General features: G+C 41.7%; 1 protein-coding gene across 1 annotated transcript; it reads left to right on the forward strand.

The window, feature by feature from the left end:
* The first annotated feature begins 10,199 nt into the window (after positions 1-10,199).
* Positions 10,200-22,482, forward strand: LOC110526312 (trace amine-associated receptor 13c-like). The gene is made up of 3 exons (XM_090238531.1): positions 10,200-10,639; positions 18,480-18,833; positions 19,551-22,482. The coding sequence occupies exons 2-3, from the start codon at positions 18,566-18,568 to the stop codon at positions 20,468-20,470; spliced, it is 1,188 nt and encodes a 395-aa protein (XP_090094657.1). The 5' UTR covers positions 10,200-10,639; positions 18,480-18,565; the 3' UTR covers positions 20,471-22,482.
* Positions 22,483-24,032: the final 1,550 nt, after the last annotated feature.

Below are 24,032 nucleotides of genomic sequence, written 5' to 3' on the forward strand. Positions count from 1 at the left end.
AAGTCGATATTTTGGGTCCGTGGCCAGGAAACTCCCCAGACCTTAATCCCATTGAGAACTTGTGGTCAATCCTCAAGAGGCGGGTGGACAAACAAAAACCCACAAATTCTGACATACTCCAAGCATGAATTATGCAAGAATGGGCTGCCATCAGCCCATGTGGCCCAGAGGTTAATTGACAGCATGCCAGGGTGGATTGCAGAGGTCTTGAAAAAGAAGGGTCAACACTGCAAATAATGACTCTTTGCATCAACTTCATGTAATTGTCAATTAAAGCCTTTGACACTTGTGAAATGCTTGTAATTATACTTCAGTATTCCATAGTAACATCTGACAAAAAATATCTAAAGACACTGAAGCAGCAATCTTTGTGGAAATTAATATTTGTGTCATTCTCAAAACGTTTGGCCACGACTGCATGTGACATCAGTACGCGTGAGTGTGTTACGTGTGTGTGTTGTGTGGATAGAGACATGTGAATCTGTATATAGCCAGTTCAGGTAGAGTCAGTACAGATAGTCTGAGTAGCTATTCAGCAGTCAAATTGCTTTCAAGATAGAAGCTTTCTTGGAGCCTGTTTTTCTCAGACCCGTTGCTCCGGTAGCACAGAAATCAGTCCATGGCTTAGGTGGCTGAAGTCTTTGGCAATTTCCTGGGCCTTCCTTAGACACCGCCTGGTATAAACGTCCAGGCATGGAGTTCGGCCCCAGAGAAGTACTAGGCTGTCCGCATCACCCTCTGTAGAGCCTTGTGGTCGAGGGCGGTGCAGTTACCGTACCAGACGGTGAAGCAGCCAGTCAAGATGCTCTCATTGGTGCAGCTGTAGAACTTCTTGAGGATCTGAGGGCCAAATCTGTCTGTGTGTGTGTGTGTGCGCGCGTCTTTTTTGTTATTGTTTTTGTTTTAGTTGTTGAAACAGAGGAGAGGAGACTCCGGCAGCGACGTCAAAAAATTGCAGTACATATTGTGCTGTTCTATCACGCGTGCAATGATGTCAGAGGGAAAAAACAGTGTTGGTTGTTTGCAGTAACTTCTTTGTGGTTGTAATATCGCAAACGGACGTAGCAGTTTCACCAATTAAGGATTCCAGCTGTAGCCCTTTCCTGCAGTCAAATGACCTAGTGGCCTCAAAAAAGGAGGATGGTTATGAACAAACTACTCCACTCCTACGAGTTTCAAAGTAGATTTGTTTGACTACCAAGAAACACTCTGTGTGACGCTGATTTAGTCCTCTGCTGTAAAAGGTTTTTAAAGGAGGAGAAAGAGACGACTCGGTGCACTACTCTTTAGCTGTTCTCTGTATGGTTTACACTTTGACCTTGCTGTACTATGCATTCAGGATCCTCTCTATTTTCTCTGCAGCACAAATCAGGATAGCTATGTCTGTCGATACAATGGTCTTAGTCACGACTGTTTAAAGCTATTCATGTTGATTCAATCACTGCTATTTAATACGGAATCAACAAAGGTTTACACCACTCACTGATTGCCGAGGATGGTGAACTGTCCCTTTGAACCAGGTTACTCACATGCCCGAGTCATGTGATCATATAACATTCAAAACCTCCTTAGATCAACAAGTTATCACATAGTCTTGAATGACAACTACAGGAATTTCATAACTCTGGACGTCATTCATTTCTTTGATATTTTATTTTGAAAGAATATGTCCAATCCATTGCTCTGAGTCATAAGGGTTCATTGTATTTCAGTTGAATTCATTGTATTCACAAGTGATGCTCCCATTGAGGAGCCTCTCTATCTATGTAAATAGTGCAGTGTATTTTTCCAGACCGTTAATAAAAAAAAATACTCTTCTGAATAGCAAGAGTCAGGCAAGTGGGCTGTCTACTTTCTTGACTTTTCTTGACGTCTTTTAGTTTGAATGACTCCACCAAGGGGCAAAGATATAATCCTGTCAACAGTTTAATTTACAGATTTGTTGCTTCAGAGTGAAATCATTTATGATGTTTATGCATTTGACCTTCACTGCCCTCAAACCTCTGTCAGACCACATACAAACAGACACCGAGTCATCTGTTGTTAGATGTTCGTTACAAATATCAAATATTAAATCAATGACTTTCTATATATTTCTGTGCTGGTATCGAAGCAGAGCACAGCTTGTGTGAGCAGACAAAGACACTCAGGCAGCAGTCTGGAGGACTGGCTGCTAGCTGCTTGTCAATAACTTTTCAATACATTTATCATTTATGGATTGCCTCATGTCCTTCGTTTAACTGTTGTACCCCATCCGAATGCAAACTATACTCTTGTTTAACTCCATTGTTAGTAAACAATGTAAATGTTGTTATGGTTCAAACTGCAGATTACCATTGGCTACATCAAATTGATTATAAGACAGGAATGGCAAGAGGAGAATCTACATAGTAAAGCACTCGTAGCAAAAATATCAATAACACCACTCTCAGTACAGATGCTATGACTCTACCTGACAGCCATGTGGTTGAAATTACAGTACATTCTTACCAGGGTGCTGTACCTTTAAATAGATAGGGTGTGCTGTGCTGTGCTGTGCTGTGGGGGACCAGGTGTTGTGTTGTCTCTCTTGTTGTGATGTGTGTTTTGTCCTATATTTATATTGTATTTATTTTTATTTTTTTAATCCCAGTCTCCCGTCTCTGCAGGAGGCCTTTTGCCTTTTGGTAGGCCATCATTGTAAATAAGAATTTGTTCTCAACTGATTTACCTAGTTAAATAAAGGTTCAATTAAAAATAAAAATGATGAGAGGACACCAAGGGACTTTGCAGATCATAATGAGGTATGGGGTCATTAAGTGGGAGGGGGTGGGGAAAAGGGTGGGTGGGGTGCTGTGACCGACCGAGAAAATGGGCAGAGGGCATGGGAAGGCAATGGGAGCAGTGCTTCCCGGGTCTGACATTGTGATGTCAGCGTAGTAGTCTACCGATCAGCTCATTCCCCAGTTGTCTCTCATTGTGGGTCATATGACCATAGAATTATGAATTAGAATACTAGAATAGTTATTTAATAGGATCTCTATACATATTATTCAGCTGGAGTGGACCGATAAACTCATTAGCTAGCTACATCCCCTCATGAGAAACAGAAGTCATTTCAGAAAATTAGTCAAATTAACCGCATGGGTGAGCTTACTTTCACTCAGAGCACAATTTAGTTACATGGGGAGTTTTTCTCCTGGAATTTCTATTTTGCATCAGGCTATGTCACTACATGCTGGCCCAGGAGTGTGAAGGTGAACGGAAAGGCTCTGGAGCAACGAACCGCCCTTGCTGTCTCTGCATGGCCGGTTCCCCTCTCACCACTGGGATTCTCTGCCTCTAACCCTATTACAGGGGCTGAGTCACTGGCTTACTGGTGCTCTTTCATGCCATCCCTAGGAGGGGTGCGTCACTTGAGTGGGTTGAGTCACTGACGTGATCTTCCTGTCTGGGTTGGAGCCCCCCCCTTGGGTTGTGCCGTGGCGGAGATATTTGTGGGCTATACTCGGCCTTGTCTCAGGATGGTAAGTTGGTGGTTGAAGATATCCCTCTGGTGGTGTGGGGGCTGTGCTTTGGCAAAGTGGGTGGGGTTATATCCTTATATCCTTCCTGTCATCGGATGGGGCCACAGTGTCTCCTGACCCCTCCTGTCTCAGCCTCCAGTATTTATGCTGCAGTAGTTTGTGTCGGGGGGCTAGGGTCAGTTTGTTATATCTGGAGTACTTCTCCTGTCATATCCGGTGTCCTGTGTGAATTTAAGTATGCTCTCTCTAATTCTCTCTTTCTCTCGGAGGACCTGAGCCCTAGGACCATGCCTCAGGACTACCTGGCATGATGACTCCTTGCTGTCCCCAGTCCACCTGGCCGTGCTCCTGCTCCAGTTTCAACTCTTCTGCCTGCGGCTATGGAATCCTGACCTGTTCACCGGACGTGCTACCTGTCCCAGACCTGCTGTTTTCAACTCTCTAGAGACAGCAGGAGTGGTAGAGATACTCTTAATGATCGGCTATGAAAAGCCAACTGACATTTACTCCTGAGGTGCTGACTTGCTGCACCCTCGACAACTACTGTGATTATTATTATTTGACCATGCTGGTCATTTATGAACATTTGAACATCTTGGCCATGTTCTGTTATAATCTCCACCCGGCACAGCCAGAAGAGGACTGGCCACCCCTCATAGCCTGGTTCCTCTCTAGGTTTCTTCCTAGGTTTTGGCCTTTCTAGGGAGTTTTTCCTAGCCACCGTGCTTCTACACCTGCATTGTTTGCTGTTTGGGGTTTTAAGCTGGGTTTCTGTACAGCACTTTGAGATATCAGCTGATGTACGAAGGGCTATATAAAGACATTTGATTTGATTAGCTTTTAAAAGAGGATAATTAACTGTATTTTCTCTGTGTATTGTTTTGCTATCTTGTCTGTGTAATTCAAGGACAAGTTGACTGAGTGTGATCTTGGAGGGAAGACACTGTGCTGAAAATATAAATATAAACAGCAACTGTCAGGCCCATTGACTGTTGTATTATTCATTACATGAGCTTGAAGCCACAACAGACAGTGAAGTCATATGTTTGTCCCAGTCCATTAACAGTCAGCACGCCATTTTAATATAGCCTTATGGGTTTGTAGGTATGTGGACTCCATACCACACAAATGCATTATAAGCCAAGACAAACATGGACATGCCAGGGGGAATGCTTTGACGTTGCCAGATTATCCAAATCGGAAAGAAGAATGACCTTGTGATATTGCTATGAGATTGAGTGTGTGCATTTATATGAAGTTCATTTATATGTTGTTAACAATTATGTGGTAAGTCATTAATCGTTCACCACCCCAATATTACATCTAGTGATTGAAGAAGTGTTTTACCTGGCTATGTGGATCTACCGTTGACTGCAAACTGTTGTTATTTTATTGTGATAAATTATAAATTATTATGATTGGGTGAAGCAGCCATGCATGCTCAGTGCTTACACATGAAGTGCAGTGATAGTGGAGGGGGGAATTGACTGGGATGGTGCCTCCCTGAGGGCTACGGTAGGGCCGTGGCAGGATGTGACCCATGCCAGGGCCCCTAAGCGATATGCTGCTACCTCATCTACTGGAGCTGGGCTGACGGTCGCCAGCGTATGCTCTCTGCTCCACAAGGGCATGGACTGGCGGGGGATTAAGAGTGCACTGCTAGTGGTGGAAGAATGAGAGAGGAACAGAGTAGAGAGGGGAGAAAGGAGAGAAAGGGGAGAAAGGAGAGAAAGGGGGAAGAGGAGAGAGAGTGGGGGGAGAGGAGAGAGCGAGTGGGGGGAGAGGAGAGAGCGAGTAGGGGAGGGAGAGAGTGCCCAAACAAGGAAGCCAGGGGAAAGAATACAAGCCACAGAGAGAGAGAGAGCTCGGTAAGGGTTAGATCACGTGTCAAACTCATTCCACAGAGGGCCAAGTGTCTGCAGGTTATCCCTCCACCCTTGTACTTGATAGATTAATTAAGGTCACTAATTAGTTAGGAACTCCCTCACCTGGTTGTCTAGGTCTTTATTGAAAGGAAAAAAACAAAAACCCGCAGACACTTGGGAATCGAATTTGACACCCCTGGGCTAGACGTTGTTAACTGTGAAGTTGTTGACTGTGGAGTTACTGCAAAATGACTGACTGAGGGAGAAAAAAAGAGCTAGGCAGTGCCTAATTTGTAAATCAGGAGTTGCCGGAACAAGTGAGCACGAGAGGGGGGTGACCTGGGGAGCTCTGAGTAACCGGAATGCATGAGAAAAAAATATAACCTTTATAAGAAAGCATTGCATGCATATCATCACATTTAATAGTGGCATAGAGCAGTAAGTAGAGGCATTTACAGAAGTTGCCCACATGGGAAAAAAGGTGCCTAGGGTCCAAAAAATTGTTGGCCTATTTATAAACGCATTTAATGCAATTCTACGTCATTTTACGATTAGAGATTTTGGCACAATCTTTTTTAATGCTGCGTTCAAAACAACTGTGAACTCAGAGCTGGGAAATCTACTACTTCTGACTTTAGTGCGTTCAAGACAACTGTGAAATTGGGGGAAAAACGAGCTGACTGGGAACATTTGTTTTTGAATGTCATCCAATTTGAAATTCCACGTGGGGAACTCTGGCCTCTTCTAGAGCTCTGACTTTCCGACCTGAAGATCACTGACATCATGATTCAGCTTACTTTTTTTTAGAGTTCCAAGTTGTCTTGAAAGCACAACATGATCGAAATGACAGGCAATTTAGACACTGACAAACTGAGATTAATGAAAACGACTTTGAATCCATCAATTGCCTAGGTGTGTGGAGACAATTGTATGTTACAAAATGAGGAGTACATTATAGTCCTAAAAAGGCTATGTGCTAGTGTCGAAAGCCTCTCCCACTTTCTCTCATTATACTTTATAAAACATTTTTTTGGAAGACAAGTTGATCAAATATTTTGGTAGCCTACAGCTGACAGACTAGTGAATTGTCTTTTCAGCAGGAGCCATTTGCTTTCCAACCTGTGTTTTCCCACGATTGTAGACTATTTGAAATATTGGGAAAGGCCAGTTTTGTCTGCAAACTGTTTGTTCGCGGACATATTTGTTGCACGTTCCTGACGGCTATGCCTTATCTTTGGGCTACACTTCACAGCTAGGCTATTTTTTAAATAAGATATTTACGGTGTAGAAGGCTATTCTGAATTATTTAATTTATTTCTGAACAGACAGCGGTAACTATAACTTTGGCAAATGTATTTCAACCCTTTGCGCGGTGGTAGAGGTACCGGATCAGGCCAAAACGAAACTGTCCAAGGCGGAGAGGTGCCAGATCCTGTTCCGGTAGGATCCGGCTAAAATTAAGCACTGGAGTGAGGAATGGAGAGAGGGGAAGTGCTGAGCGATTAACCGAAATTTCGTTTTTTCCTCGGGTTATTCAACAACTAATTGACCGATATCGGTTCAATGACTTGAATTCCATTTAGTTCGTTATTTTTGTGATCCCAACGCGTCGTTTCTCTAGAGAGAAATCAAATCATTCACAAGAGAAATCAAGTCAAGAACTTTGTGGGACAGTGGGCTGAAGGGAGTTGTAGTTTTCATTAACCAAATATTCAACCTAGTTCAGCGCAGAAATGTCGGAATTAACTACATTAACCACGTTTTCATATACAGTTTTTAATTTGTTCGTTCGACATGGGATAGTTTTGTGTCCGTAAAATTATTTATGGGAGAAATGGCGGTGGAAACGCCTTTATGCTCAAATATTTATGTAATTTCCATCATATCGAAGTAAACTTGTCACGCGATTATATTGTGTGTGGCCCTCCCACTACGACTCAGGAAACCATGCAGTTTATTAGGCAACAGATTCAATATATTATGATGCATTTCACAGTGTTGAAAGTGCACGGTGGTGAGCTCGGTGCTCCTTTCCAATAAATATCGAGGGTCTTATTCTGGTGACACGATGCTCAACTGCCATTTGACAAATACAAATATTCTAGATCATATCCAAAGTAATTGAATCATGTGTACTAGCCAGTGGCAACCCGTCATTCAGGGCAGGTGGGGCAGATGCATTGTCTGAGTGTTGGAATAAAAAAAACAGGAACATTGTACCATCTGGTTTGCTTAATATAAGTAATTTGAAATTATTTTTACTTTAGCAATTCCATTTATTTTTGATACTTGAGTATATTTAAAACCAAATACTTTTAGATTTTTACTCCCGAGTAGCGCAGCGGTCTAAGGCACTGTATCTCAGTGCAAGAAGTGTCACTACAGTCCCTGGTTTGAATCCAGGCTGTATCACATCCGGCCGTGATTGAGAGTCCCATAGGGTGGCACATAATTGGCCCAGCGTCATCCGGTTTTGACCAGGGTCAAAATAATAAATATTTGTTCTTAACTGACTTTCCTAGTAAAATTAAAATCTAATTACTGAAGTCGTATTTTACTGGGTGACTTTCACTTTTACTTCAGTCATTTTCTATTAAGGTATCTTTACTTTTACTCAAGTATGACAATTGAGTACATTTTCCACCACTGCAAGCTGGCTGTTCTTTCCAGCTCGGACAGAGATACACTTTTACGCCTGCTATTTTAGGTTAGATACACACAGACCACATAAACCACATGAGAGATGTACAGACACAACAACGAGAGAGGGATAGACAGTTTGTGAAAGTATGCCTTATCTCAGCCTGGTCTCATAGACTAGATGTAACATAGTAAATGTAAATCCGGGACCTCCAAATTAGTATGATGTTTTATGTTTGGTATGGTTACATAACAAGGTTAATTATGGCAAAAACAAAAGTTAGGTGGTTGGTCGGGGTGGATGGGTCTAGCTACCCAAAGGTTGCGTATTTGAATCTGATCATGTACAAATGTAACAGTTTTGCTAATTAGCAACTACTTTTTAGTAGTTAGCTAAACCTTCCCCTAACCTTATCCCTTTAACCAAACTCCTAACCTTAACCCTAACAATAACCCCTAACCCTATCCTCTAGCTTAGCTAACGTTAGCCACATAGTTAATGTTAGTGTTAGCCACCTAGCTAACGTTAGCCACAACAAATTTGAAGTTTTGCAAATTCAAATACATATTGTATTATTTGCAATTCATAACATATTGTACAAATTGCAATTAGCAACATATAATATGAATTGTAATTCGTAACATCATACTACATTGAACAAAAATATAAACTCAACATGTAAAGTGTTGGTCCCATGTTTCATGAGCTGAAATAAAATATCCCAGAAAGGTTCCATAAAGCTTATTTCTCTCACATTTTGTTTACATCCTTGTTAGTGAGCATTTCTCTTTTGCCAAGATAATCCATCCACCTGACAGGTGGGGCATATCAAAAAGCTGAATAAACAGCGTGATCATTACACAGGTGCACCTTGTGCTGGGGACAATAAAAGGCCACTCTAAAATGTGCAGTTTTGTCACACAACACAATGCCACAGATGTCTCAAGTTTTGAGGGAGCGTGCTGACTGCAAGAATGTCCACCAAAGCTGTTGCCAGATAATTTAATGTTAATTTCTCTACCAGAAGCCGCCTCCAACGTTGTTTTAAAGGATTTGGCAGTACGACCAACCGGCCTCTCAACCACAGACCACATGTAAGGCGTTGTGTGGGCGAGCGGTTCGCTGATGTCAACGTTGTGAACATAGTGCCCCATGGTGGCGGTGGGGTTATGGTATGGGTAGGCATAAAATACAGACAACGAACACAATTTTATCGATGGCAATTTGAATGCTCATAAATACCGTGATTCTGAGGCCCATAATGAGGTCAATATTGTTTTATGTATCTATGACCAACAGATGCATATCTGTGTTCCCAGTCATGTGAAATCCATAGATTAGGGTCTAATGAATGTATTTAAATTGACTGATTTCCTCATATGAACTGTAACTCAGTAAAATCTTTGAAATTGTTGCACATTGCATTTATATTTTTGTTCAGTATGATTGAAATGTCCCAGATTTCGTTTACTAAGTTACATCTACCCCCCCAGGCCAGGTTGGTTATCTACTTTGAAGAGCAAGTCAAATTATTTTGTCAGACAACTTTGCAACTTACTTAGGCAGGCTTTCCAAGCTGAATAGGATGACTAAAGACAGTACAATATGGGAAGAACAGAGATAACGTTGTCTGGCTAGCTGCTACTGCCTGAGCAGAGATGAGAGGATGACTTTAAGGAATTAAAAATAATAAAGCCATCAAATAAAAACTAAGTAATATACACAAGTGAAATATTGTAATATTTCATAGTAATCTCCTATTTTTCTATTGATGTCTACCAAATGTGGACCTGACAGAAAAATATGTGAATGTTCACTGTTGTTGGCTTCAGAATTTCCATGAAAAAGCTCTAAAATCATTTGAATGCCATTATTTCATCATGCATTTAATGTTAAAAAAATTATCGTAAACAAAATTTAAAAAAATAGAAAATTGTGAACCGAAACCGAATCCGAATCGACCTCAAAAAACACTTATCGCTCAGCACTAGTTCCACGTAGAACCCTCTGTGGAAATGGTTCTACATGGAACCCGAAAAGTTTCTATCAGGAACCAAAAGGGTTTTACTTAGAACCAAAAAGGTTTAGTCAAATGGTTCTCTTATGGGGACAGATAGCACCTTTTTATATGAGTGTAGAGAGTGCACAAGACATAAGGCATATAAGTCGCTTGGAGTGGTGAGAGACAGAAGGGGGAGGGGATGTGGGGGAAAGAGACTGGGAGAGAGAAGCTGCTGTGTGTGGACTGTGGCTTGCAGCTGCAATTGTGGAAGAGCGAGAAAGCGTGCTCATGTGAGAGAGACTCAGAGACTACCAGAGAGAGAGAGAGAGAGAGAGAGAGAGAAAGCAAAAGAGGGTGAGAGAGAGACAGACAGAGATAGAGAAGGCTGAAACACAGAGAGTGAAGTAAATAAAGAATGCAAGAAAGACTGTACAGTGACGCAGTGCTTCTCTGTCTACTTTAGGTGTACGAATTCTGTAGAGGCAGTGTGATACAAGGACTATACATTTCCTGTCTCCTATCAGCCGGATTTACTCCGAAAAGGACATCAATGACCATTGGACCATATACTTCTCCACAATATTGCAGGCACTAAAGGTGGACTTTTAGTGCAGTGACAATGCAGGTGAGATTCTCTTGATTGTTTATATACTGTTTGTGTGTTCAACTGCATGTTGTACTGAAATTATAGTGTTTGGTTTGCTAGACTCGAAGTAAGCCTTTTGATTGAAATGAATCACTTGTGGTGCATGGCATTTCTATCTGTTTATAATCGGGAAAACTGAATATCTACCAGATGCTGAGTTATGTATATTTCATGCGCTTGCAGACTGTATGTTATGTTTGCAGTAAAAAAAAATAAATATTCCACAGCTTCTGTCTGAAGCCATATGATCTGTCGACAGAAGCTGTGTTGTTTAGTTTAATTGTGGTAATGAGCTGTTGCTATGCATTTATTTATAATCTGAGATATATTTGATATGGCTTCCAGGTTAAAAACAAAAAAACAAAGATGTGCTTTGGAAAGTGAACTTTTATGATTGAGTGTAGAGAACAATGACGTACTGTATCTCTGTATCGCTCTTCTTTCCATTCTCTCATACCGTACACACAGATACAGTCACACTCACAGTATGTGTTGCCTTTGTTCATTAAGTCCTGTGCTGCTGTCTCTCCCTAGAGCTGTAGACAGCAGGACAGTTGATGGAGTAACGTGCTCTGGGTGGGGTGCCTGTTTGTTAGATGAGTGTGATTGAGACCACAGTATATTGACAGGGAGTAGAACAATGAGACTACTGTACATGATTAACAAACACAACAAAGATCAACAGAGCAAGCGGGGAGTTACCTATAGATCAACGGATAGCTAGATTCAGGAATAAAGCGCTTTTCACAATGCTCTTCACACATCCTGTAACAGCAAAATAAAATGGATTGATAGAGAAAGTAAGAGGTAGATGAGAGAAGGTGTGGAAAGGGAAGGCTGGGAAGAGATATGCAGTATGGGGAATCTTCATAGATTGGGTGGACTTTGGAGAAGGGTAGAAAGGAGAAAAGGAGGAGAGGGAGTGTGAGAGAGATGAAGGAGTCACTGCTGTGTTCTAGTACAGCTAGGCCATGACAGTAAAGACAGCCCTGGCTTGGGGGGACATCGAGTAGAGATGGCCAGTCCATTATTCCTGCTCCAGGGTGGGAGCCCTGACCTAGCCCCTAATCCAACAGCCTTCTCCACGCCTTGCCTCTCACCCAAGGAGACCGCCACACAAACAAATATACATCCACTGCATGTATGACAAACACGTGGTCAGCCCCGTGGTCAGTCAGCCCTCCTTACCCAGCTAGCTACCACTGCTCCTCAAAGGTTCACCACACACTTCTGCCTACCACTTAGGCATTTCACTTTGCACAGACGCCTGTATATCCATTTTAATTTGTATCAAGGACATTTGTTCGTCTATTGTTATACTGCTTCTCCTTTGTCATTTGCATTGGTTTGGAGTTTGTGAGATTTTTGTTTTGTTGTAAAACTAAAAGATTGTGTGGATGAAGTCATGTCTTGCTGTGAGGATCAGTTGTGTATTTGTTGTGACAGTGTCCCCCACAGCCTCAGGCATTGCTATGGGCACACAGGGGACATTTCCGCCTGTCATCTCCACTTTAGTTACAACCAGACGGTTAACAAGGGTACAGATCTTGTACCTCCCCGAAGCTCAAAAGATAAATCTGTATGCCATCAAACAAAATGCTTCTGTTCTTTCGTTCAGCATTTTTATTTCAAGTCTTAGTCGTGCTTAATCCTCATATAATTGAGATGGAATGCTTAGTGTAAGGCTCAGTTTAATTTATAATAATAGCTGTAATCAGATTTTCTCTATCCCCACCATTTTGATTTGGTCCACTCAGGGATCTTACCGGCTATAAATCTCAGTTATGTGCAGTGGTGGGAAAAGTAATGAATTGTCATCCTTGAGTAAAAGTAAAAATACCTTTTTTAATAAAAAATTACTCAAGTAAAAGGGAAAGTATTAAAAGTACAGGTATAAATAATTTCACATTCCTTATATTAAGCAAACCAGACAGCACTTTTTTTTTTAATGCCTTTTTTTACAGATAGCCAAGGGCACACTCCAACACTCGAACACCATTTAAAAACAAGGCATTTGTGTTTAGTGAGTCTGCCAGAGGCAGAAGGGATGACCAGGGATGTTCTCTTGATAAGTGTGTGAATTTGACCTTTTTCCTGTCTTGCTAAGCGTTCAAAACGTAACAAGTACTTCTGGGTGTTAGGGAAAATGTATGGAGTAAAAAGTACATTATTTTCTTTAGGAAGTTAGCGAAGTAGAAGTAAAAAGGGTCAAATATAAATAGTAAAGTACAGATACCTCAAAAAATGACTTAAGTAGAACTTGTAAGTATTTTTACTTGAGTACTTTACACCACTGGTTATGTGTCATTATATAAGACCATTACATATTGCAAGTTGAGCTTCCACCTCCCATTATGGCCTGAAGAGTAAATTGCTACTCTTAGTTGAGCTATTTAGTCATGGTGATTGGTCTATAGGCATGGTCCATAATGAACAAAATAATGCAGCCTCTCTGTCCATGTTGGATTCATTAGCTTCATTCAGCCTGTTGCACACACACATACGTCTGTGTTCGAAGATTGCATGGAGAGAAAAAAAACATTTGAATGTGCCGTGAAGGTTAAGGGCTCCATTATTTTGTGTGCATTATCTTAAACATGTGAGGCGTGTCACTTAGGCTGGTCCTGCTGGGACATACCGGTAGTTCCCATGGCACTCATCCTCGATGTTAATAAAAAAATGCACTCTGGTTTGTGAGGTGAACTAACCTTCCTACCTGGCTTGCAGAGACAAGGTGCTCTCAATTTAACCTTTTATTTTGACTAGGCAAGCCAGTTAAGAACAAATTCTTATTTACAATGACAGCCTACCAGGGAACAGTGGGTTAACTGCCTTATTCAGGGCAGAATGACAGATTTTTACCTTGTCAGCTCAGGGATTCGATCCAGCAACCTTTTGGTTACTGGCACAACGCGCTAACCACTAGGCACTAGGCTACCTGACGCCCCAAATAAACTAGATGTAATTAGCTTGAAGAATACTGTCAGTCCCTGGAGAACCCTTGATCTGTGTCCCTAACGTAAGATGAAGTGGGAGTGCTGCTGCCTGAGGAGCTGCAGCTGCAGTCAATATTAACTGGGCTATTTTTACCCCATTTTGTTTTTCCACTGAATTGGTCTTTTAACCCAAATATATATGAATTCTAGTCAATGGACACAATAAGCAAAAATGTGTGAGATGTTTGAAATTATTCCCTTAGTTTTGAGCAATGATAATGTTTGAAATGATTCCCTTAGTTTTGGGCAATGATAACTAGGACTGTAAATGTAGGAGAATTGTGAGTTGTTTTCACTCAGTCGGATTCACAATTGTTCTTTTACACATTTCCACATTCACTTTTTTTTTTACTGTTTTCTTGCTTTCTGCTCACTGCAGTCAGTGTAAAAATCCATGGTCTTGTTGCGCTGATCTGTCAGTGTTCCCTCCAATCGCCTTTTTCTTGCTAGATGTCTGTCTCTCTTGACATCTTCATGCACACCAGTCAAGGGGATATTGTGTAGGAGATTGAAAGGCTTTTATTTGTCATCTGAAACCAAAATCTGGTTCTGAATATTGAGTACTCTTGAAAATGTTACGCAATAACAAGATTTAGAAGGAACATTTGGAACATTATATTATTTTATACTAATGCAAGTGCTCAGAGGAAGAGATTTTGTTTAACAAGTAATAAAATAATACTCTAGCATCCTCCCCTTGCGAGGATAACAGCACAGCCTTAAACATTTTTTGGAGAACACATTGGGAGTGATCTTAGACGACTCCTCCATACAGAATATTTCCAGGTCCTTGATATCCTTCGTCTGCGTTTATCGACTGCCCTCTTCAATTCAAACCACAGGTTTTCAATGGGGATCAAATCCTGAGACGGCCATTTCAAAATGTTTATTTTGTGGTCAATTAACCATTTTTTTTTTGATTTTGATGTCTGCTTGGGGTTATTGTCTTGCTAAAAGATCCACTTGCGGCAAAGTTTCAAGATGCCTCCCAATGTGTTCTCCAACCTTCTAAAACATTTTCAAAAAAAGCTGTGTCGTTATACCTGTATTGAAAACAGGGGATTCAGGAGAAAGATATGATCCCATATTGATGTCACCTGTTAAATCCACTTCCATCCATGTATATGAGAGAGAGGAGACAGGTTAAAGAAGGATGTTTAAGCCTTGAGACAATCGAGACGTATTGTGTATGTGTGCCTTTCGGAGGGTGAATGGGCAGGACAAAAGGACATCCAGCCAACTTGACACAACTGTGGGAAGCATTTGAGTCGACATGGCCAGCACCCGTTTGGAAAGATTTTGACACCTTGTAGAGTCCATGCTCCAACGCATTAAGGCTGTTCTAAGGGCAAAAGGGGGCGGGGGGATCCAACAACTGAAAAAACACATTTTGCCCAAGGGATCCGTGGAAGTTTAGAGGGTGTAATACAATGTAATATTATTAATCTACAATTTATGTTATTAAACCTTGGGCAACATGGGCCTATTGGTATCCACAGTACACCACCTATTACACATTTTTCATCTCAATACTTCAATACTATATATTTTTTTTTACATAAATGCACTGTGATTTAAATAAATTGTTCAGTGAAAATCTAACTTTTAAAAGTTGATGTTCTGTTAACTCATACCCAAATAATTTTGACTATACTCGTATTTGTGGCCGACGCATTAATTGGAGACAAAATACTTTAAAAAAGCCACCTCAAACTTGTATCTCAAACAGACCTTTTCAAAAATGCTTTTTAAATGTGATTTAAACATAATCGGTTCAAGGACATACATCTGGTGTATTAGAAGCATTTATTGGTACCATGATTGACTTTTTATTTATTTCACTATTATGGGCGATCCTGTTTTCTGATCACAATGTCTGCAGTGGCGTGGTCGGCCTTGAACTTCCATGGCTTCAATGAGAGGTGGCAGTCTGTCACGTCTACTCCTGCTCCTCCCCTCTGGTGTTCGACGTCGCCAGTATACTAACCACTGGTCCTGGGATCCATCATTACGCACACCTGGCATCAATCATTACAAGCACCTGCACGTTGACATGAGGCACACTTGGACTCAATTACCTTACTTATTACCAGCCCTATATCTGGCACTCCCTTAGGTTCCTTCCCCAGTCAGTATTGATCCTGTGTTCATGCAAAGACGCTACTGTTATTTTGTCTCTTTTGATGTATTATTAAACGGTTCACCTGCTTCTTGACTCACAGCGTCTTCGTTACACAGTCGTTTTCTCTCTGCCTCATGACAACGTGTAGAACTGCAGGATATTAGCTTTTTTTCCCCTCCAAGAGGAGGACCTTTAAAATGTTCCTTCCCAGGGCCCGAGACTTGGTTTGTCCGGCCTTGCACACGAAATCATGGTAAAACTCCTTAATGATATTTTTATCTCACTCGAGTTGTGTTCTGATTATGAGGGGGTCAGTGATGGATTTGCTAATACAAAAAAGTTTGAGAACCCCTGGGATAGTGGTTAGAGAAGGGTTAGCCAACATGCTAAGTAGTTGCAAAATAGCTAAAAAAGTAGTAAGTAGTTGCAAAGTAAAAAAAGTAACCATCCTTTTTAATTTTCACATGTAGCGAGCGAAGCGTTCGTGTTGTCCAACAAACATGCGTAGTAGCTGAGTCAGACAATATCGTTTTCATGCATCTAATTAGCCTATTTCTCAGTGACAGTTAGGTGAATCAGTGAGTGAGTTGTTCTTGATGGATAAACAAAAGGCAAGATCAAGTGGTGAACAAAAACTCCACCAAAAAAAAGCTTTATCTGATCAAGCTCGTGCCACATTACAGACAATAACCACGTCAGCAAAGCTACCACCTCGTCCTCGACTGACGAAACACAATCGCAGGTGGAAGCTAGTAGACCTAGTCATGCAGCAGCTAACACTAAAGCTTCCCAGTCCCCACAGAGATCTCACTGCCCGGGCCTGGCAATGACAGTGGCCTTGCTTCTCCTCTTCTTCCTCCTCTCAATAATAGTGACAGTTCCTCTAGAGAGAGTACCAGTCCTCCTCTTCTCCCGGAAAACCAAGCTGATGACTGTCACTGACCCAGCAGCGCTCATGAGAGTGACCCCCCCCCCCCCCCCTTCTGTGTACACTGGTAAAAGCCTATGAGTGATGAGACTGATAGCCCACGACAGCTAGCCCCGAGTTCCAATGTGTAATATAAATAGGCTACCAGCTAAATACTGTATATAGCTATAGATATGCTAGTAGGCTTGACTGCATTGTCTGCATAATGAAACAAGCCCTAGTAAGCTATTGTTTTGACAATGGACTGATTATTTGGCATTAATAGACTGGTTTTATGGAGCACAAACTTTATATCCATACTGCGAGAGAGTGCAATGATGGCTGGTAGGCTATAGTCCTACAGGAAAGTTGTATATTCTAAAAAATATATTTTGGGTACTGATTTAGTATGTTGTTGCATCACATTTATTTTACAATCTGAAATGTTTGAATTTTCCACTTTAATTACTGAACAAGTAAATGCATTATTGCCGCCAGCCAGCATTCGAAATAGCAGCATTGCGACACCGTAGGCCTATAGCTTCATGAAACATAAACGTTAGACTTAACATGAGAAAATGAGGACCAAATAAAAATAAACATGCATCCATTCAGGCAAAGCTACAGGCTACTAGAAGCACTAGCACCACATAATCTGAAAGGGGGGGGGGGGGGGCAACTCTGACTTTGCTGGGGGTCCAGAGAAACTGCGCTACGCCAGTGAACATAACATAACATACTGGACTCATTTGAGTGTCACAAATTTACATTTACTATGTTACGTCTAGTCTTTGAGGCCAGGCTGTTATTTTAGTCTTTTTTTCTCATTTTTATTAAGGGTGCCAATAATTTTGGACCTGATTGTATATGGCAGTGAAACAAAACAACATATCTCACAAATTCCCTAATCAAGCATTGTGATGTGCATTGAATATGATGTGCCTATGACAAATTTACAGTACAGTGCAACAAAGTTTATATTGTCACGTACACAAGCACAGTGAAATGGCGTTCTTGCCTGCTCTTTCCCAACAATGCAGTAATGAATCAGAAGTACTATAAAAAATAAACACCATACATAAACCTGTGGGGTACACTGTGTACTTACAATGATTTAGGAAGTATACAGTACATGTAGTTTCCTTTGAATACATCATGATTGCCCATTTTGCAGTATATTCAACACCTCAAAGGCAAGCAAATTTCTTTATTGTTGTGTAATAATAGAGGTTGTCCGTTGATGGGGATTTGTGAGGTGTCGTTAGTAGTGTCCATCTGCAGAACATACTGTATAGGTAACTGCCAAAATAAAGGAAACACCAACATAAAGCGTCTCAATAGGGCCACCACGAGCCTCCAGAACAGCTTCAATGTGCCTTGGCATAGTGTCTGGAACTCTATTGAAGGGTTGCGACACCAGTCTTCCACAAGAAATTCCATCATTTGCTGTTTTGTTGATGGTGGTAGAAAACGCTGTCTCAGGCGCTGCTCCAGAATCTCCCATAAGTGTTTAATTGGGTTGACATCAGGTGACTGAGACGCACACAAACCTTTTTCGGAAGCATCTGCTTTCAATAAACTTTGTATTCCTCATTTACTCAAGTGTTTCGTTTATTTTGGCAGTTACCTGTAGGTAATTTTAGGAAACATATAGCTAGATAGCACAGTAGGTGATATGAGTATTATCATGCAAATCAACTTTGTATTATGTGTTACATAGCAGTGTTTGTTGTTTTCCTTTGGACAGGTTTGATGGTTTACCTTGGTTTATAATGTTCCTGCTTGTTTCTCCAGGAGCATCTCTCAGTCCAGCACATGGGCACCAGGAGCACACATTTCTCCTAGTAGTGAGGTTTGTCCTGGGCCTCGTCCGGACTACCATGACTGACCTCCTGGCCAACCTGAGTGTTCCATGGGGCACACAGGCGATTGTGTGCCCCAACCTGACAGCAGCAGCCCTGGTTGTGCCGGGGTCAGGCAAGTCTCTGGCCCCCTTCTGCACCTTCTGCTGCTGTGGCCTGCTGAACCGTACCCTGGCCGTGGTGTTTATGGTCAGTCTGGCCTTCGCCATAGTGGTGGGCAACGTGGTCACGCTCACCGTCTTCATGCAGACAAGACAGGTCCGTACACCACAGGGATACCTCAAAGGTAAACAAACAAAAAACTCACTGATTCAGACTTGTTCATTCAGAATGAGCTCATTTACTCTCTAGAAATGCTGTTGATTTATGATAGGAGAGAATGGTAGTCACATGTCAGTTGCTTATGTTTACACACATGTGTGCAATATATTCACTGACATGGAAGAAGAACAACCTTTGGTGTTCTTGACACTGAAAGGTGAAATTCATTTAAATTCAAACACCTTTCTGGTTTAATGTTCTGTTTCTAGAGTCGCATGTTTGTTTATGTTGCCTGCTAGTTACATTTAACTTTTTAGTAGTTTAGCAGATACTCTTAACCATAATTGCTCCTGTAAGTCGCTCTGGATAAGTGCCTTGCTCAAGGGCACAACGGCAGATTTTTCACCAAGTCAGCTCAGGGATTCAAACCAGAGACCTTTCGGTTACTGGCCCAATGCTCTTAACTGCTAGGCCACCTGCCACCCTGTATTGGTTATATTGGCAGGATTAATTAAGACGGTCAGTGCTTGTTGTTTAGCAGAGAACTAAATCAATCTTCAATGCTGTTCAGTCACAATCAGGGATCCCTTTGTGCATTGCCTCAAAGGACGCAAAACCATTTCGACGCAGCACTGTAGATTTGTTTTCCATGGACTTGAATGTAAAATCAGCTTTTAGGACACAGGGATTTGTACCGTATGTGGTTGAGTGTGAACTGTGAATGACCTTTCTCTCCTGACAGTCTCTCTGGCCATAGCGGACATGATGGTTGGAGTGCTGGTGGTTCCTTTCTCTGTCTACACTGAGATCTCTCTGATGGTGACCAGCTCCTCTCCTGTCTGGTACCAGGGGGGCACTGACCCCTCCATGGGGGGCCTGGTGGGACCCTGGCAGCCCTGCATGCTGATTGGTCCAGTCTTCGCTGGCTGTACGTTTGTCTCCATCAGTACTATTTTCCTGATGACGGTAGAGCGCTGTGTGGCCATCTTATGGCCCCTACATAAGGACCACCTGGTGACACGGAGACGCACCCTGTTTCTCATCCTCTTCTCCTGGGCAGGCAGTTACCTTCTGGCCCTAGCCCCCCTCATCCTCAGCAACAACTTCACACTGGAGTACAGTGAGTGCAGCCGGATGTGTAACTATGTCCCCCTGTGGGATGGAGTCACTCTGCCCTCTGACGCCAACATCCTCCTACTGTTCCCCGTGTTTGACTTTACGCTGCTGGGCGGCACCCTGGTATTCAACATCCTGTCCTTCACCAGCATCCGCCGCTACACACGCAAACGTAAGCTCATGTCAGAGGGGAATGTGGGGGTCGAGGGAGGGGGAGGCGGCTGCCAACATAGACCCTCCTTCTCTGACATCAAGGCCGCCAAGACGATCAGCATTCTGACGTTTGCCTTCACGGCTTCCTTCACCCCCATCGCTGTGTTTGTGCTGGGCAACGTGGTGGGCTTCACCTGGTGCAACTTCTCCTTTGTAGCCTTCTGGATCCTGACTGGGAACAGCTGCTGTAATGTGATAATATACAGCGTGAGAGACCAGCGCTTCAGGAAAGGAGTGACTCTGCTTTTTCAGAGGGAGCATTCACCTACCCACGGGGAGAAAGGCGGAGCTACCCCCCCCACTCACCTTGTGACTACAACCCCACCTCCTTAAACTATTTTGAAAAGACAACCAGTGCCCTTTTCTTTAACTTTACTATGGAGAGAGGGATTTAATCAGCATTTAACTTCAGGTAAAAAAAATTCACTGTGTCTAAATAATGAAAGATAACTGTAGCTACCCTATGTGGGATCTAGTAGTTGCCAGCTATTCCCAGCATCATTTAAATCATATGACTCAAGCCGTCTCATTGGACTAGGTGAGATATCTGTGGGGGATATCTTAATAACATGCACTTTATCATAAGTCATAAGTAAGTAATGCATGGTTTTCATTTGTTTTGTGACCGTCCAGAAACATGTTAATTTTGCACAATTTTCTCTATAATAGCTTTTATTTTTGCTACAATACCACTATATTCATGAGGATGGCGTAATCAAATGTGAGTGAATGAATTGTACGAATGTTTTGAATCTAAATGAAGAGAGATGTTGATGTTTTGTACAGTTATGGGCCATTCGACGGGTCTGTCATCTGTACTACACAGTAATGCATAATTATGGTTAGGAATATCATTCTCTTCAAGGTGATGTATCCTAAATAGGTACAGAAAGGTTTACATATGCAAGATCTTCTTTTGCATATTTGGATATTATTCTGCACACGGGCTATTAGTTTAATGAGCTCTGCCCCCAAACAAGACCAAATTAAATCTGAACCAATCATAGATGTCTTTGTTTCACAAGTTTAGACATCAAAGTACAGCACAGTACAATTCAGCACAGTAGAGTACAATACAGCACAGTAGAGTACAATACAGCACAGTAGAGTACAGTTCAGCACAGTAGAGTACAATACAGCACAGTAGAGTACAGTACAGCACAGTAGAGTACAATACAGCACAGTAGAGTACAATACAGCACAGTAGAGTACAATACAGCACAGTAGAGTACAGTACAGCACAGTAGAGTACAATACAGCACAGTAGAGTACAGTACAGCACAGTAGAGTACAATACAGTAGAGTAGAAATCAGTACAGTAGAGTACATTCTAGTGTACTCAACTGTAGTATGCTCTACTGTGTACTGTACAGTACTGTGCTGAACTGAACTATACTCTACTTTTCTTTACTGTACTGTGCTGTCCAAACTGTGATTTGTGACTACTATTTCAAGGCACAAGGCAATGTTTCTTAAACATACAGAAGGCAGATACATTTCTCCAAATGAAATATGTGTTGATATTAGTTGGCACACGGTCATTATTGTGTTTTGATGTATTCTGATGTCTTTTTCTGGTAGCTGTTTTCTAAGCCCCCTTTTCCAGAAAAAGGGTGACTCTGCTTATTCCTAATTTTTAGGACGGGAAAAAGTTTCAACAATATATATAGACTCTTAGTTTTCATTTGACACCCAATTTGACATTCTCCTATTTTTTTGTACCTTTATTTAATTAGGCAAGTCGGTTAAGAACAAATTCTTATTTTCAATGACAGCCTAGTGGGTTAAACTGGGTTAAACTGCCTGTTCAGGGGCAGAACGACAGATTTGTACCTTGTCAGCTTGGGGGTTTGAACTTGCAACCTTCCGGTTACTAGTCCAACGCTCTAACCACTAGCCTACCCTGCCGCCCCAATGACCTTCACATGTTGGTGTTCATGGGTCCTTTCACATAAAATGTACCTTATTCATCTCATGGATGCCAGTGTACACACGGAAAAATGAATATGAATGGTACAACAAGCAAAAATGAATACGAAGCATTATAAATTCACTGAAATAGACAAAACAATTCAGATGCCATATCTTATGTTTTGAGAGTGAACGGACCCACAAAGACAATCCTCTGTTTAAACGTTTCTGCTTAGATGCTGTAAAGTTACACAATCTATCTCTGAATATTCTCATACCATTATACGTATGTTGTTTATAAGATTATTATTATTATTCAAGGAAAAACATGCCCAAGATATTTACAGCACTTAAACAATGTTGATCGAATAAATGCAAATCAGTTTATTTAAATTCAAATCATGTCTAACTCAAAATAAACATGCTGATAAACATTTTGTAGCATTTTCAATAAACCTCACCCAAAGAAATCAGGATCATTTCCATATGAACTGTACTAAAAAGCTATTTTGGTACATTTTGTCACAGTGGCAATGATAATATTTCATGAAAATAAAATCTGTTTTGAAATATTTTACAAGCTTAGAGCTTGGGCAAAGGTGCGTCCTCCAAAACCACAACCCAACCAAGCCGTACTGCTTCTTGACACAATGCCCACTTAACCCAGAAGCCAGCCACACCAATGTGTCAGAGGAAACACTGTGCACCTGACGACCATGTCAACGTGCCCGGCCCGCCACAGGAGTTGCTAGTGCGCGATGGGACAAGGACATCCCTGCTGGCCTCCCCTAACACAGACAGAGCTGGGCCAATTGTGCGCCTCCCTATACATCTCCTGGTCACGGCCAACTGCAACAGAGCCTGGACTCGAACCCAGAATCTCTAGTGGCGACAGCTAGCACTGCGGTACAGTACTTTAGACCACTGCGCCACTCAGGAGCCCTCTGTGTCAATATTTAAACACTGTACAGAACTTTATCAGTATTTCATTATTCATCAGATGATGACGTCAGATTTAGTCATGAATGCATTTGGAAACACTTCATTTTGGGAGTTTTTAATGGTGTTCACTCATGAGAGTAATGTGTTCAGACAGTACTAAATGTCTTTCAGGCATCTGCTCTAAAATTCACCGCCTCAGCAGTTACACAAGCTACACTAGAACCAATCATTTTCATCTTTTTGCCCCATCAGGATCCAACTTCCTTCCATTTGAGAAACGTTAGTGGAGAAGGGAACACCCTGCTAGCTGTTGTCAACAAGCCACTGGATGTCTCAGGAATCCTGACAATGTGATCTCTCACACAAATCCTTATGAGTCATGTCATAGTTTACAAATGTGGTATAAAAAGATAATGTATAATATATTTTTATCTACCATTACTATTTATGTACGACCATGCCGTCCCAGAATATGTGTTATTTTCCTGAATACAGATACCAAATGGTAGACCTATTATATGGTAGACCTATTAAATGTGCATATAATCAGGAAGCAACTCCTCGCTCCCATGTGCTGGCCTCACAAACTATGTCAACGACAGGGTTATTATGCCGACAATATATATATATTTTTTCTTACCTTTATTTAACTAGGAAAGTCAGTTAAAAACTAATTCTAATTTACAATGACGGCCTTCCACGGTCCACTAACCTTGATGATGCTGGGCCAATTGTGCACTGCTCTATGGGACAGCCGGTTGTGATACAGCCCGGGATCGAACCAGGGTCTGCAGTGACCGCTGCGCCACCCGGGAGCCCAATAAATAGGCCATGATTGGCACCAGGCCCATCATCACTGAGCAGTGAATGGCATGTTCTTTGAGAGAAATACTCTTTGCTGAAAATGGAATATGTTAGATGCATGCTCCGTACAGCCGTGCTTCATCTTATCCCTCTGGTGACAGAGAAGAGGGGGTGGTTGGATATCACATTCCCTCCTTATAATCAGAGACATCTGGAGATGCTGCGAGGAAGCATTCGA

The sequence above is a fragment of the Oncorhynchus mykiss genome, chromosome 6 (assembly GCF_057628025.1).
Source record: "Oncorhynchus mykiss isolate SJ-2025 chromosome 6, ASM5762802v1, whole genome shotgun sequence".
Classification (NCBI taxonomy): Eukaryota; Metazoa; Chordata; class Actinopteri; order Salmoniformes; family Salmonidae; genus Oncorhynchus; species Oncorhynchus mykiss.

Excerpts from the sequence above, each read along its gene's own strand:
- LOC110526312 (XM_090238531.1), top strand. The coding sequence starts at position 18,566 with ATGACTGACCTCCTGGCCAACCTGAGTGTTCCATGGGGCACACAGGCG. Across the intron at positions 18,834-19,550 it reads ACCACAGGGATACCTCAAAG|TCTCTCTGGCCATAGCGGAC; the intron begins GTAAACAAACAA and ends CTCTCCTGACAG.